This window comes from Lissotriton helveticus, chromosome 5_1 (genome assembly GCF_964261635.1).
Source record: "Lissotriton helveticus chromosome 5_1, aLisHel1.1, whole genome shotgun sequence".
Taxonomy (NCBI): domain Eukaryota; kingdom Metazoa; phylum Chordata; class Amphibia; order Caudata; family Salamandridae; genus Lissotriton; species Lissotriton helveticus.
This window is the reverse complement of record NC_136065.1, coordinates 232,388,985-232,405,634: the sequence shown is the minus strand read 5'-3', so window position 1 is coordinate 232,405,634 and position 16,650 is coordinate 232,388,985. Positions and strand designations below refer to the sequence as shown.

Below are 16,650 nucleotides of genomic sequence, written 5' to 3'. Positions count from 1 at the left end.
ATATTCGCAAACATGCTAAATCAGCGGATTTTATTGCTGGCTCGTATGTCCTCATCAAGAAACCTTTTCTTGTCAAGAAGGGAGAATCTTCTTTTTCCTTTCCTTATAAAATTACAAAAGTTGGTCTCAATTCTTGTTTACTTCATGATGGGAGATGGTGGAGTAAGAATAGACTTGTTCCTATTTCTGATGTGCAAGCTGCGATTTATAAAAAAAACTGCTATTAATCATGATTTGGATGATTATATTTTGTTTTGAAGGTTCTACTTCTTCCTCAAATGTAACATCATCCAATTTGCATAGTAATGTTGTTGCTTCCACATCTTCTACTTCAAGAGGAAATGTGGTCTCTATTCCAACTACTGAAAGTATTGTTGATGCTTCTGATTTGATTTCTGTTTCAACTTCCTGTTTACCATCAAAAAGGATTTGTAAATTACCTGTTCGATTTAAAGATTTTGTTTTCTCTTAATATTTTATTTCTTTAAATGTTGTATTCTTTTATATTGTTTATTTAATGTATCAAGTAATGTATCATTTGTTATTTCTTCAAAAAGGGGAAGATGTGTAACATTCTCTCTATCCTATCTCTTTCTCTCTTCTATTTCTATTCTGCTATTTTACTTATTCTATTCTAGAACTCTGATCTTTCATTCCTTAGCTGCTCTTTGACAAAGAGGCGCTGCTCTGCTGTGGGTTCGTATTGAGATACTTTTAAAAGACTTTTAAATAAAGTCTCATCTTTATTGAAGCCATACCTGTGTCTGTCCTCTCATTCCTCGGTACACCACCATAGCTAACAATGTGAGTCCTGCCGGTCATGAAAGAGCGGAGAAGCTGCAGGGCCCAACCAGTAACTCCTGCTTCCCGCAATCGCTGAATTATGAGCACTGGGGTGATTCTATCAAATGCCACTGAAAGGTCAAGCAAAATCAGCACTGCAGATCTGCCTTGGTGAAACTGCATGGGGATACAGTCGGTGGCGCTACCAGGCAGTTTTGGTGCTGTGACAGGCACGAAAACCGTTCTGGGAGTTGTCAAGGATTTCCTGGGATCCAATGTGTTTCATCAGCTCAACTTGATGAATAAAAGTAACAAGGCATTTGTCTGTAAACACCAGCTAGGCTATTGATTTTGTCTAAGAACACTTTCTAATGGCCCCTTCATCGTTTCCCATGAGGCAAATAAGATTCCAGCTCAGATGTCTACAACGGACTACTTAGCTTTTGTGTCACAAGAATCATGCATCGTTCCAATAAAGTGATAATGTTACTTACCATTAGGGTAGAGGAAAGTAGCAGTATACTACTAAGAGTAAACAGAGATTGGATATGGCCTGATGGAATAAGTTAAAAAACTAACAATTTCTGAAGCTGTGCGCAGGGCATCAGGTTGAATTATTAGTCAAGGGATGGGGTAAAAAGGGTGTCCAAAAATGTGTAAAAACTGACTCTAAAATGAAAAATGTTCACCAAAGTATGTCGAGTGAAATATTTTTGGAAATGTATGCACATACGTTAACAAAACAAATAAGCTCTAATACAAATCATTGCCGTATTCTCTCTATATTTCATGCTCATGGAATACTGCCTAGCCAATAGGCCACTAGCTCTGTTGAGTGCTTTTTCTAACAATTACCCTGCGACGCCTGTGGCAGCATACAGGTCTCCGTCTTCAAGTGAGCTGAATTTGGTGATGGGCATCTTCATCATTGACTTCATCTGAACAAATTCTGGACAGTCTGATGCCACTGCCACCGCATACCACAGTCCTAGAATCTGGAAGAGAAGGGACAATCAAAAGACTCCAGAATGCAGACACGCTAGAGCTGGCAGATGAGAACCACCTCTACCGGTGGCCGTAGTACAGGAGAATGCTGCTTCTACATCAGGATTCTGAAATGGCATTACTCAAAACACTGGCCCAATAGTTTAGTACAAGAAGAACGTGCATTGTTTTCAGAGTTCCTGTAAATGCTCCCCCATTGATGAGCATTGCTTTTCCAGAGTTTAATGCAGGTTTGTCAAGCAGTCATCAAAGGTGTTGAAAGTTAGTCTTAACAATAACTACAGAGGGGCAATCACTGCCACTGTATTGTCTATATAGAGAGAGAAAGGGAGAGAAAGAGAGATCGGTTGAGAAATAGAAAAAGGATACATATTGGGTAATTATTTCATAGGGTACAATATTCTCATAGTGGGGTACTGGTGACATCATATGAGTTACTCTAACACTTTGAGTAACTTTAATACTTTTGACTATTCACCGAATCCGAACGTAAAGTTACTCAAATGTATAAGAGTAAATAACAAATGTAAATTACTCAAAAGTGTTAGTTACCTTTGTGACTAAACCCTGCATGTAATGAATAGACCCCAGGCCCTTCAGTTTGGTGGAGACATGTACGTTACAATTTTGAAGTAAATATAGACTCAGATTTTGTGAATACCCAAGAAAGTATTAAACCTACACAAATGTGTAAATTACTCGAACCTTTTTGAATCAGGCTCTAGGTTTCCAACTAAAACTAATGAAAGTAATACTGGCAGAGAATGTGTCACATAAACTGCATTTTTTACACATTTTAAATGACTTTGTCACATAATATGATTATTCATGATGCACATCATACTAGCCATGACAATGATAACGCTCTGCAGAGTGGCTTGTGACTGGCATTATGATGATGAGATCCATTTTTCTCTACGAATGGTAGCATTTGTTCCATATTTCATGGTTCTTTGTCAAATATGGTTGTTGATAATACCACAGCATTTTGTGGAATAAAAACACTCAAACACGCAGTGCATAGTATTTATGGAGATGCAATGAATACATTATTGTATTTATTAACACATTTGAGTATGGGAAGGAGGAGAACTCATGAGAGGCAGCTTTGAACAAACCATGATTCCTGGCCTTCCCTCAAAAATGGCAATAATCAGCATGTTACGCCCTGTGCATCTGCATGTACAGTTTATTCCAAGCTATTTTTTATGTATGCAAAACTAACAGATGTAATTGATTTCCCAACCAAAAATATTTATTAGTACTCCTAGGTGAAAGTGATATCCTGCCGCAGTAAGTTGGGCATTTCAGCTATGCCATGGATCCCCATTATCTTATTAAAGACTTTGGGGGGAGGGGATTAACGGCCCAGTTGATTTTCTCTGCTGCATTGTGTCCATGAGAGTCAGAAGACTCTCTATTATTTCATTCGCCTTCTGCTTTGAGCACTTGGGGAAGATTTACAACAGGTTTCATGTGGGCGTTCCCTCGCAGGTACGCCTCGTGAAAGTGACGCAGTGAAATCTACAAGCTTACACTGAGTCACTTTTAGAGCCATGCTGCGTCAAAATCCTGCGCCTGCTTGAAGCAGGCGTAAGGAGTGACGCAGCATGTTAGGCATAGGGCACCCCCGAGCCTTGCTGGAGCTGCGTCGCGCTTGCGACACTACTCCAGCAATGCGCTGCGTTTCCACCGGGGGATGCGACACGCATCTGCCCATCGTTGTGCCACGGCACACCGCATTGTAAATGCGGCGCATCAGTGGTCGCGCACAGGTGGTTTTGCGTGTCGCTAGTGTTCTGGAGCATCCCTGCTGATTTGCAGAGATGCGCCAGCCTTGTAAATCTGCCCCTTTTTGTTTAGATGTTAAAACATCTCTTATTCTCAGAAACTGTTAGGAGTTCATATGATTCTGCATCGACATAGGGGATGATAACTGCCTAGCAGCTGTGGTTGCAGTGTTAGGAGCTCTCCTAGGCTGAGCCTTCAGAAAAATGCAGCAGTATGGACATCCTGTTTTGTTTCAAGAACTGTCTTTCGGTTTTTATTTTACTTTGCTGCCTTGGAGAAGTGAAATGAACTCTTCATTAGGATCTGAACTGTGTTCTGTTTAGCTTTTTCTTTCACATGTATTTTCACTTCTCATGTCATGACTCTGGTATCCACTTCAGATAATTCTAGCAAGGCTTGTATTTCCTTGTCATGTATATCATTTTTAGGTTTCGGCTACCGTCCCACTGCGTAAGCAGTGGGTGGGCGGAGCCGAAATCTTTTGTTGTTAGTAGGGGGCCTTAACACGCCCCTCTTCTCAATTGGCTGGCCTCGTCACTGAGAAGAGGGCCCGCCTGGACGCGATTCGGGGGCGTTTCCGGGTCTTTTTTTAAGTCCCGCCCTCTCCTCTTCCCATTGGCTGGAATTTTACCTTCCAGCCAATGGGAAGGGGAGAGCACGCCCCCGAATCCCTACAGGACGCTGTGTTTTCTGAGCAGCTACCGAGGCTTTTAGGTAAGCCTCTGCCCCCCTGTTTGTGCCGTTGTTTCTTGTTGTTTTTGTTTTAGATTGACGAGGGCCCGGTAGCTCCCTCGGCAATATAGATTTGTAAAAACCTTGGCAAAATAAAATGAGCATTGATAAAACAAAACGGCTGTCCGCCAACGTCAGATTCATTGGTTTTGCCAAGACTTGTTTATGTTGGAGTCTTAGAAGGCATACACCCTAGTTACTATCTGTTGTCGTTGTGCATGTCGCACTATTCGGGTTTTTAAAGAGGTGGATTGCGCTTGTTTCTTAAAAGAGTAAACGATATAATTAGGTCCCGCGCAGCAGGTGTAGCTTATCTTTGTGCACGACCGTCAGCAGTCGCTGGTGCCACCGCCTCCTTTTAGCGCACGTTTGGTTCTTGAACCTTGGTGTGGGAATCTACGGAAGCTACGGAATCGACTGAAGCGAAAGCGAGATCTGTATTTAAAAACGTAGAAGGAAAAAGAGCAGGTTTACTTTATTTTGCGTATCGTAGCATGCTGCATCTATTCACGAAACCTTAAACCAATTGCACGAGGAAACGCCGACTTATGGGGGAGGGGGTGGGGCGTTGTTGGAGTCTTAGAAGGCATACACCCTAGTTACTAGCTGTTGTCGTTGTGCATGTCGCACTATTCGGGTTTTTAAAGAGGTGGATTGCGCTTGTTTCTTAAAAGAGTAAACGATATAATTAGGTCCCGCGCAGCAGGTGTAGCTTATCTTTGTGCACGACCGTCAGCAGTCGCTGGTGCCACCGCCTCCTTTTAGCGCACGTTTGGTTCTTGAACCTTGGTGTGGGAAGCTACGGAATCGACTGAAGCGAAAGCGAGATCTGTATTTAAAAACGTAGAAGGAAAAAGAGCAGGTTTACTTTATTTTGCGTATCGTAGCATGCTGCATCTATTCACGAAACCTTAAACCAATTGCACGAGGAAACGCCGACTTATGGGGGAGGGGGTGGGGCGTTGACGAACAGCTGCCTAAGGGTCCTGCGTGTCAAGCGTATCTTGCATTCCGTCAAGTCTTTCTGTGTATCTCAAAAAGAGTGTTTCTAAACGCCCATTGTTTTAACTGCTGCTAGCTACAAAGCAAAACATGTCGATGTAATGGGAGACTTGGCATCTAGGCCTGCACTGAAGGGAGGGCTCGCTGGGATGAGAGGATGGCTGATTTTTGCAGTATTTGCTGTCCATCTCTCCTCCCTAAGCAATGCATGTTTCTCATGGCGCGTTGGCACACGGTTACCGTTTCCATCCTATAGTAGACCTTTGTGGTTGACAGAGTCAGAAGTATGCAACTCTCTGTTACTCTATTCCCCCCTCCCGCTGTCCATGTGCCTGCCCGCCCCCCTCCCGCTGTCCGTGTGCCTGCCCGCCCGCCCCCCTCCCGCTGTCCGTGTCCCAGTCTCTGGGTCTATCACATTCAGAGGAGGCTCGGGTGGGGGCTGCCCCCACCCTCCTCTGGAGCGAGAATAACCCGATCATATCCATGTATTTTAAGGCAGATAGCGCCTCGTTACCATGTCGGCGCCTGTCGCCTCGGGGACGCCCCGGGCATCCTTGCTGCGGGTCTGGCTGTTGGTGTTCACAAACATGCGCCGTACTTATCCGTTACTGTTCGGAAATAACCATATAAACACGTTGTGAACATATTTCTTTAAAGATACAGCAAAAAGCAAGATTTAGGAAACCCGACTATAAATCTGACATGCTTCGATCTTATTTCAATTTTACAGCCGCCAGTGTGTAGCAAAGACATCTTCTTGGGCGCGAACTTGTAATTTATGCCCAAGCGCCTTGGCCATGTAGGCGCTGTATTATGGCACCCATAGCCTCCCCAGCCCCGGTTTCAGTCGAGAATAGGCGCCTCTGGTATCACATACGGATTGGGTGACGGTTAAAGAGAGCCAATACACAACAGACAGCTCTTTATTATGGGCCCCAATGTTCTGGTGACATCCAGCCATTCAATATGTAGTTGGTTCGTAACCAGCAGCTGCGTATTGCCCAATGACGTCATGTCTTGTTCCTGCTGACGTGATAATAAACCACGACAAGTGGGCTTAACTATCACCAGCACTCCAAAGGGCTTTGTTAACCTTTATAATGCATGCATTGCGTGCATTTTTGTCAACAGTCGTCCATTTTATTTGCCTTTGAATAGCTCAATCACACCGTTTGAATGGCCTCAAAGCGCTTTATGACCCTAGATGTTTTTGCGATGCTGGGGCTCTCGTTGCGCATAGTATTTTTAACAAAATTATATTTATTCGTGTTTTTTTCGAAACAGTGAAATGTGTGCAGAAATGAGTAATATAGGGACTGCGATTATAGCTTATACGATTATAGCTACTGGGCTTCCAAATGGAGTAGAGTTGTAATGGGAAGTATTTGACAAGTCGGAAAAGGATGACCCAGGAAAAATGTTCTTGCTCTTTGTGGCATGATAACACACCAGTCAGTCGTTTAGCATTCGGGCGTGCGTAGAAGGCGGCTCTAACCAGCAGATTTCCATGCTGCCAGGGCAGCTGGGGAGGTTAATGCACCTGTTGCCCAGACCCGCATAAAAGCAGTAGGGCGCGGGTTTCATTCCTGCTAGAAAGCTCAGTGGGCTGCTGTGTCTGCTGCAGACCCGATGTCTAATTACTACTCCGAGCGCTTGAATCTTAGTAACATAGCTCAGGGGGTTGAGTGAATACTACAGAGATATGTTGCTGACTCGCTGGACACCGGTCAGTATTTAACAACTATAGTGTTACACTAAATATTTAAACGTTGCGGGACACTTTGGCATATGGTGGCGCTTCATAATTGGACAGTGCAAAATATTATTATTCTACTATTGTAAGTTGAAAAGAACTAAATAGGTGTTGCATTTATTTATATAAAATGATATTTGACCGAAAGCAGCTCACATTTATTTTATATAAATAACACGAGTTATTTTCAAGAAAATACAGGGCTTAGGCAGGCCATACAGCTAAATGTACATTTCTAATACTTGCCAAAGGAATTCCTTTTTCCAGTTCCTTTTTGGTTGCACCATTTGAGTCATGAAAACGTGCATTTCTGTGTGATCATTAAGACGACTGAACACTTAAAAAATAATAACAATTGTATTGTGCCCAGGAAAAGCGCGCGCAGCCTCTCATACTTTTTCGGCAATGTATTATCAGCATACAGTGCAAAAAGAGAATTCTACTAAATATAATAGTCCTCAAGCAAGCGTTTTCCAAGTTTTCGAATCTAGTAGGACTGTGATTGGTGTGTTTGTGCTGAGTGCACTCTGTCTCATGTACAAAACCAGTGTGTATTTTTAATTTTTTTTGTATAGTTTTTTTTATATAGCGCGAACTCGGCCCGAAGGTATCTGGGCGCTATACACGAGCACCAGGTTGCATCACATAAGGATGCATTCATTTTTTGTAGGCACGGAGAGATGAAGTGATTTGCCCAGAATCACAGGCTGTTGAGTCGACGCCGAGATTATTCAGTCCTTGTTCTTCAGTCTATCAGGTTTTAAAAGACATGGCACCGCCGGAAGCGGCCTCTTGTGTATTTCTGAGTTATTTTGCTGACCCACGGGTTTTGTTGCAACATAGTTCTTTTTTATTCTGCATATTGTAGTGTTTGTATTCCCTTGCCCTCTTCAGATCTCAAAGAGAAAGCAGAGTGTTTTTCCCCTAGAAAAATAACAAGCATTTACAATGCAATGGTCTCGGCATTATTAAAGGTAGAGCTATTGGCATTGCTCATGACATTTTTTTCTTTTTTTTTTTAAACATAAATAAATGGTATTGTCATTTACAATGGCAATAGGTGAGCATTAGAGAGTATTCGCGGACACAGAGCACACACAGAGCCGCGCACACACACAGACAGAGCCACGCACACACACAGACAGAGCCACGCACACACACAGACAGAGCCACGCACACACACAGACAGAGCCACGCACACACACAGACAGAGCCACGCACACACACAGACAGAGCCACGCACACACACAGACAGAGCCACGCACACACACAGACAGAGCCACGCACACACACAGACAGAGCCACGCACACACAGACAGAGCCACGCACACACAGACAGAGCCACGCACACACAGACAGAGCCACGCACACACAGACAGAGCCACGCACACACAGACAGAGCCACGCACACACAGACAGAGCCACGCACACACAGACAGAGCCACGCACGCACACACACAGACAGCCACACACGCACACACAGACAGAGCCACGCACACACAGACAGACAGAGCCACGCACACACAGACAGACAGAGCCACGCACACACAGACAGACAGCCACGCACACACAGACAGACAGCCACGCACACACAGAGCCCCGCACACAGAGCCCCCCCACACACACAGAGACACACACACAGAGGCACACACACAGCGCCACCCCCCACACACAGACACACACACACACACACACACACACACACACAGAGTCCCACACACACACAGAGCACCTGCTTCCCATGACCATAAAACAAGCAGGTGTTGCACACGGCACCTTTTGTTTTTATTAAAATAAAAATCTGTTATTTGTGTAGCGCTTTCACAAAAGTGCTTTACGTCGAATGCGGAAAGGAACAGGAGTGGTGCCAATGCACTCGCAACCATGGAACATATGCAACAGGGAGGCTAAGTCTAAGGGGGCGTAAAATGCAAGTTTGTGAGCAGCGTGATCTGCATTACATAAATTACTCTCTTACAAGGGGGTTAGTTAAAGGCCTGCCCCTGCCCTTGAAGAATCCTCCATTCCTTCCCAAACAGACCACACACACCTAATAAATGAGCCCATCCTAGGAATATACACTAGTAAAGGAGCTCTTCCAGCGTGCCATGGTTTTTGTGCTTTTAATGTAAAGTTGTAATTGTGCCTTGTATGGAGATTAAGAAGAAGATGTGCAAAAATAACTAACAGAAGTAGGTCCCTCAACCACCTGAAATGTCCGCCATTAATTTAATTTGAAACAAGTTATATTGCGTGACGAGTAGTGGCTTCCAGCCCTGGTCGGGAGGGGGGGAGAGAGGGGCTGTGGGGGAGAATGCTGGAGGGCTAATGAATAACGCTTCCGCATGCCACCTGAGCTTAATAGCAGCACTCATTGTAAAACACTATTTATAATATGCAGGCTACAAGTTTAAAATCTGGCAAACGCATTGTTTCTTTATACTTGGCAATACGTATCATTATCAAAAGTGTATTGGCAAGGCTGCTCGATTTCTGTTCGATGTTGTGCGCTGCTTTTCCAATTGACAATGTTTTCACATGAATGTTGAATTTCAAGCATTGGAGTCCTTTGTCATTTAGGCAACATTCTGCATTGGACGACTTGTCAAGGGTCGGGTCTTTATGGCTGCTTTTAGCTGTCATTCCATGTACATAAAGAAAGCCCACCCCTAAATTGTGCATCTCTTTGCTACTCCTGTGGGGTTCCATGTTTGCATCTTCAGCATGCTCTGTAGGGTGCCACAGGTTTACCTCGCCAGCACTGCCTGGAATGATCATCAGTAGTACTAGCGGGCATAAATACCCGGGTGACTTTACAGGCATTGTATAAACCGGCATTGCCATGTTCGTGCACCCAAGGATAGAAACAGCAGTGCAGAAGACTTCACGTTAACAACACATATTCTTTGGTGCCAGGTGAAGATACTTAGTTACAGTGGAGTGGACAATGAGACAATGGGTCCTAACTCAAGAAGAAGAATTATCCTCCTACCCTCAGTTTTAGTAACCAATTGGCATAACTGAAGTTCAGTGCTTCGTCGACTCCCTGGGCCCCATTGTGACCCTACCTGCAGTGCTTATGATAGCTACGCCCCTAAGCATGTGATGTCCACACTCACTTCGATTGTTTTTCACCTGCTCCTTTCCAAATGTGTGTCTATCACATGTGCTGCCTTCTCTCACTCTATTCCCTCTGCCCTCCTTCTTGCTTTCTCTCTCTTCTACCATCCCTCTCTTTTCTGCCTTCTTACTCCCTCCTGCCCTCCCTTTCCACCTCTCTTCTGCTCTCTTTCACCTTCTTGTCCTCCATCTCTCTCTTGTTCTCTCTCCTTCCTGTCCTCTCCTCCTCTAGCCCTCCTTCTCCTTCCTGCCCTCCCTCTCCTACCTGCCGCCCTCTCCTTTCTGCCCTCTCTCACACACTCCTACCTTCCCTCCTGCCCTCCCACTCCTTCTTGCCCTCCCTCTCCTTTCTGCCTCTTTTCCTTCCTGCCCTCCCTCTCTCTCCTGCCCTCTCTTCCTTTTGATCTCTCTTCCTTCTTCTTCCTTACTCCTGCTCTCCTTAACTTCTATATCTATCACTTCTTCTCTTGCACTCAGTCTCCATCTCTCTCCCTCTTGCCCTCTCTCTTTATCTACACTCTCTCCTTCTTGCCCTCTCTCTCCTGTCTTCTCTCACACTCCTGGCTTCACTAACATGCTAACATGCTTTATGAAATAACTTGTATTCTAATTCACTGTACATCTGCATCTAATTGCATTATAAATGCAATCCATATTTCTGTGTAAAGTAAAACACATCAACGTTTTACACATAATTCAAAGAAGTTAGAAAAGACCATTTGTCAAAAGCAATACCAAAAGCTCAAACTTTAACAAAGGCGAAACCATTGCATTGTAAATGCTTGTTTTCTGAAGCAGTTAAATTGTCTGAAATCTGCCCTTTCCAGAGCTATTGGAGGTTTAGTATGTGCATTTTTATTAATGCCTATTTTGCTTGGGATTAAGCACAGCAGGGTAGATCTCAAGCTATTTAGGCCTGATTTAGAGTTTGGTGGACAATATACTCTCTCATTATTGCAACAGAGTTCCATGCCCGCCAATCCTGTGGTCCATCCACCTCATTTAGAGACAGGAGGGCTAAAAACATTCCGTCAACATAGTCGGTAATGGAAGCCAATTAGGGATCACCAAAGGTCGCAGCTGCCAACCCTGGATTGTGCCTTGTGACCCCTGGCACTGCCTTTGTGATCTCTGGCCTTAGAGGTGGCAAGAACAGTGCCTGGAACACAGGAGTGGCTTGGCCCAATAGATGTTTCCTGTGCCCATTTGTTTTTGCACAAATAGTGAATAATTGCAATTAACTGGTGTGCAGTCTTTTTGTTCTGTTCAAGGAGCAACCTGATACAGAGGGACGGAAAAAAGTAAAGCCCCACCAATGCTGAGAGAACATTTCCTAGTGGAGGTTTTTTTTTATTTGTTTTTCTAAAACAAACTCCTGCTTTGGGAAATGAAAGACAGGAGGGTGAGGGGGTGTTCTTTTTTTATTTTTCTGAAACAATCTGTTGCTTTTGTAGGTTGGTTCTGACAATAAAATGTAAAAACCTTGTTGAATGACTGTCAAAACCACCGGCGGCCAACCACTATAATTTTTGCACATTAAAAGGCATTACCAGTGTCTTTCAGTATACAAAAGTGACCAAAAGTGACCACCTGGCCAGCAGCAGTCATCTCAAAATTTGGGATACTGTGTCCGTCAGGATGGGGAGGCAATATCCTTTGCCACCCGTTTAGAGGGTGTACCATCTGTCAAATGGTAAATCAGCCCTCTGGCTGGAGTACAAGCATAACATGGAAAAAAAGACTTTGCATTCTAGAATTAAATGTGTGCATGTACATTGAATAATATGCTCGTTTCAAATACCAATTGGTCCACATTTATTTTGACTAACATGGCAGATATACTGATGCACATTCATTCCTACAGTGAAAAGGTCATGTTCCAGTTTATTACCACAGCAGAAACAACATGGAAACAAGCCTTCTGATCAGAGGCATCTTTAAAGTGATTTTTATCTTAGTGCTCAAATGTAACCCTTTGCATCATGGTTTTAGGTAAATAAATTTTCTATAAACAAGTATAAATGGCAAAAATACCACGTTTAAATCATATGTGCAGATGCACATATCGCCTCTCGCGAGTTATAGACTCCTCCCTACACACAACAAGGGGAGAGTCTATAGCCTGATGGCTAGAGCGGTCAACTGCGAAGCTGGGAAACCGGGTTTGAGTCTCCGCAAGGGACACTCAACATCCTGTGGTTTTGGGCAAATCACTAAATCTCCCCGTGCCTACCAAAATGAATGTGTCTGTCGTTAATGCAACTAGTGCTCGTGTAAAGCACTCTGATACCTTAGGGTCAAGTTTGTGCTATATAAAACTCTGAAGAAAAAAATAAGTGGAAATAAATGACAGTTTATGCTCAGTGTGTATATATATAGATGCTCCTTCCGATCTCCGGGCCTGTAGGTAGATGGAGCGATGTACCGGCGAAGTGTGTTGGACTGATTAATTTTTCTCCCAAGCAAAGTAAAGCACACACTCAGTTATACGTTTCGACTGCGAACAATCTTGATCAAGACTATTCGCAGTCGAAACACAGTAATGAAATACATTTTCAACTGCCATGCATATTCCCCCTGACTGTGTGCTTTATTTGGGGGGGGAGAGGAAGGTATACATATATATATATATATATATATATATAAATAATACCTTCATGCCCAACTTTTATATCACAACAAAAGAGGTACTTCCTCGAGTACATTTCTAAATCCATGCAAAGATTTGCATCATTCCATTCAACTGCTTTTTCTGTGTCATAAAGCAAAACTTCCAATGGGAAAAAAAATGGTGAATTACTGATTATCCTTGGGCCTAAATTGACGGATCTGCATGAAACATCCCAAGACATATTTTGTTTTTCAAGTTTCATGCAGATTTGTCAGACGGTGCCAACGTTACAAGAAAACCAAAATGACTGACTCACCATAACGACCCTGGTGCTATCGATATTAGCAGAATCTGAATCTCAGAAGTGGTGCAGGCAGAAGGGAAGTATTGCCAACTAAATATAGTATTTGAAACAGTGCAAGTTTGGAATAGAGTTCTTTAGAAGTGTTGTGTCCGATCCCTTTGTGAAAATAACTGAAATGGTCCAGTGAAGATTGAGGTGCACTTGAAGGGGTGTGTTACACTCATACCCCAATATCCAAGGTCAATAATTATTCAATATAGGTCCATTGGGAGGAGTGTGTTACAATGCCATATCAGAATACCTGGGGTGATTAAGGATTCAATTGAGTTGCATTGGATGGAATGTGTATGTGTATGTAATGCTGGGGAAACATTTGAGGTGCATTAAAAGGAATGGGTATTTAATAACAGACTATTTAGGATATAGCGTGATTGAGGATTGAAATTAGATGTATTTGGAAGGAGTGTGTTATAATGCAATAGGGTAATATCTGAAGTAATTCAGGACTGGATTGAGGTGCATTGGAAGAGGTGTGTTTCCTGTCATACTAGATTGTCTGGAACAACTGAAGAGTGAACTGAAAACATTGGAAAATATGTGTTAGGCCCCAAAGTAGAATATTAACGGTGACTAAAAGCAGGGTTGTAGTGCATGGCAAATAAAGATCTAATTTGCTGCGCTGGAAGATCAAAGTTATTCAGTTTAAAATAAACATGCGTTGGAGATGATGCATTAAGTGTTGAGTCCTGTGCACCTCTTCTATTCCTCACAGACCTGATAATTTTCCAAGTTTGAGATATTTGCAGCAGATTAACACAATTATGATTGTTACCTTGTCAGGGTCAAAGTTGCTCATGACTGGAATCTCCATAGCCTGCACGTGAAGCAGGCCTGAGAAGAGCAGGCCAAGGCTTATCCACATCGCAGACATGATGGTCTTCAAGGTTTCAAGCTGTCTGTGACTCTGGGTCTCTTATGGCTAGTGGACTCTGTCTCCGGAGGCTCAGATGCCTGCTGCTCTGCACGCTGTACATTTATACATCTCACTACAGGAAGTAAAGCAGGAAGATTATTTGCTGCCAAGACTTTGTTATGCAACACATTGCACCACTGGAGATACAAGAGATATCCTGATAATCTAATGTCACTTTTATGCTGTCAAATTTCTTGATAAAACTGGCTTAGTTTCTGGTTGCATGCGCTGATTAACAAAAGATCTTAATTCATGGTTAAGTAAATTCCTATATTGGTTTCCCGACATAGCCATTCTAGCTTGCTTGCTCCAAATGTGGGAAGCAGATAAAGTGCAAGCCAACTCTAGGTCATTAGGTGATCCCTAAATCTTAATTGTAGGACATCCATGTGAAAAACCGAAAGGTTTCCTCTGGGACCACCCCCACCAGGCTAATGCCCAAAAAAATGAGCTCACCTAATGACCAAAGATGTACATATTTCTAGCATCATAGCACATATTGAGCCCCATTAGGCATTTTTCAAAACATTATGAAAATTCAAATGAAACAAAACCAAATTATAGATACCTTAGCTTCTTTGCATTCCTTACAGCTCCCCACCAGCTCAATGTGCATTATTTTCAATTCCAACCTATAAAAAAATATAAAACATAAAACAACAGTCAGTGCCTTAATGTATGTGTATGCTCAAAACATGCAGCAAATAAATATTCAAAATCTTAATAAAAACATGTAGGCAGAAAATGTATATTTACACATATAAAAATGTGTACATTTCATCAACAATGTTCAACCCAAGGAGTTCTTTAGTTCCTATCCTTAAGATGTACCTGCTTTCTAGGTGTCTCAATTTGGCTTCTCTATTTCCTCCCCTCATGGACTGTGGTATTTGGTCTAGCACATTGTATGTCACAAGATCAGAGTTGATCTCTAAAGTGCCTAGCAACTGGATAAGTATCATCAATGTTTTTACCGCCCGTATGTGCTGCTAAATATGCATGTTATCCCCTTATGATCTGGATGCACGTCTTCCACACGCAGCAGCTACTGGATTTGTTTTGTTGACGTGCCCCCCCGCCCATTATCAGGAAGGCCGGTATTCACAGATAAGCACGCTGCAAGGGAAACCGGAGGGCTTTCCAGCAACGTGTTTTACCGGTATTGTCTGGGATTACCAGTTTAGCTGGAGCCAGCGTGTGGGAAAATCCGTCTTTTGAGTCTAAACAGCATCTCATTCCATGACAAAATGCTATAAGTAAATGTTTATTGAACGTCACAGTGCTCTAAATTGTAATGGAGAAAATATTTATTTGTATTCATTGAGCAGATTCAAAGTCTCAAAATAACTCTATTGAGCACTTGTGCAGATTGCTTTACATAATAGGGCCATAATGCCCAAAAACTGGCTCATTGTTTGAATATAACTTTATTTAGTACTTGACGAATATAGGTTTAACCAATGGAGCTGAAATGTACAAATTATTGTGAGTCCAGCGTCCGTTTAATTTTTTCTGATTTATTGTTAATCTAATCTTTTGAAACATTGCTTAGCCAGGAGCATAAGTTGAAAAAAAGTGTTTAATCAATACACTAATATATTCTACATGTATGTTCCAATCTGGCCGCCATTGCTGCTTCAGTAATTTGTCTGCCTTCAGTGTCAGTTTCTGTGTAAATAAGAAACTCAAATGTGCACAGGAGTCGAGAAAAAAGCCTTTGTAGCTGTTACAAAGCTGTTATTTATCTATATGTATATATTCACTGAAAAAAACAAAGGTTACAGAGATGTTATACTTAGGCTCCAGCTTCACCCATACAAAACCAGAGAAATTCAGCAGTTAGCTAACTTTAACAAGCCCGCCGCAATGCACTGCTTATGACCTCACATATTACATGGTCAGTGATATCACTGATGACATCTCAAATGACATCACTGATGACATCGTCCACAGAATCTCTGACACACCCACTCACACCCCAATATAACCTTTCATACACCCACTCCAATTTTCAAACTACCATTCTCAAAACCATTGAAAAACCCACACCAGTACTTACACACCCACTACTGATTCATAGGTCTACACACACATCCACTCAGTCGCCCATACAGCCATTCATACACCATCTCACTCACCATCTCACTCACTAATACAGCCACTGATATATTCACTCATATACCCATACAGCCACTCACACACTGTCAGTCACCCATAGACCTACTCAAAGCAGAGCACACTGTTTGGTCCAGCCATGCCATAGCAAACTTCAATGTCCTGGGGGTGGGCACCCTGGGACATTACCGGAGCCAGCCCTGTGAGGTGGTGGTCCCCAGGGCCAAGAAGGGTTACTGGAGGGGAGTCCCGCTCAGCCCCCATCCTTTGTTCAAATTTGGTCCCGCGCAGCCCCCATCCTTTGTTCACATTTGTTCAGGGAAGGTGGTGGCAGCGGGGGTCCACAATGGACTACCTTAGTTATTGGTTTGTAACCCAGGGAGGTGGCCGTGTCTGGGGCTTCAGGGAAGGGCATAGGTCCTCCCACGCTTTTTTTTATTAAAGTATGTGGCTCAAGGAGG

General features: G+C 43.0%; 1 protein-coding gene across 1 annotated transcript in view; it reads right to left on the bottom strand.

The window, feature by feature from the left end:
* The window catches only part of LOC144753075 (olfactory protein-like), a 31,343-nt gene extending 17,311 nt beyond the window's left edge, over positions 1-14,032 (bottom strand). Inside the window, exons 1-2 of the mRNA XM_078640865.1 lie at positions 13,934-14,032; positions 1,639-1,778 (exon numbers count right to left, since the gene is read on the bottom strand). Coding sequence (XP_078496991.1) covers positions 1,639-1,778; positions 13,934-14,032 — 239 coding nt within the window. The remainder of the gene's footprint in view (positions 1-1,638; positions 1,779-13,933) is intronic.
* Between the last annotated feature and the right edge of the window lie 2,618 nt (positions 14,033-16,650).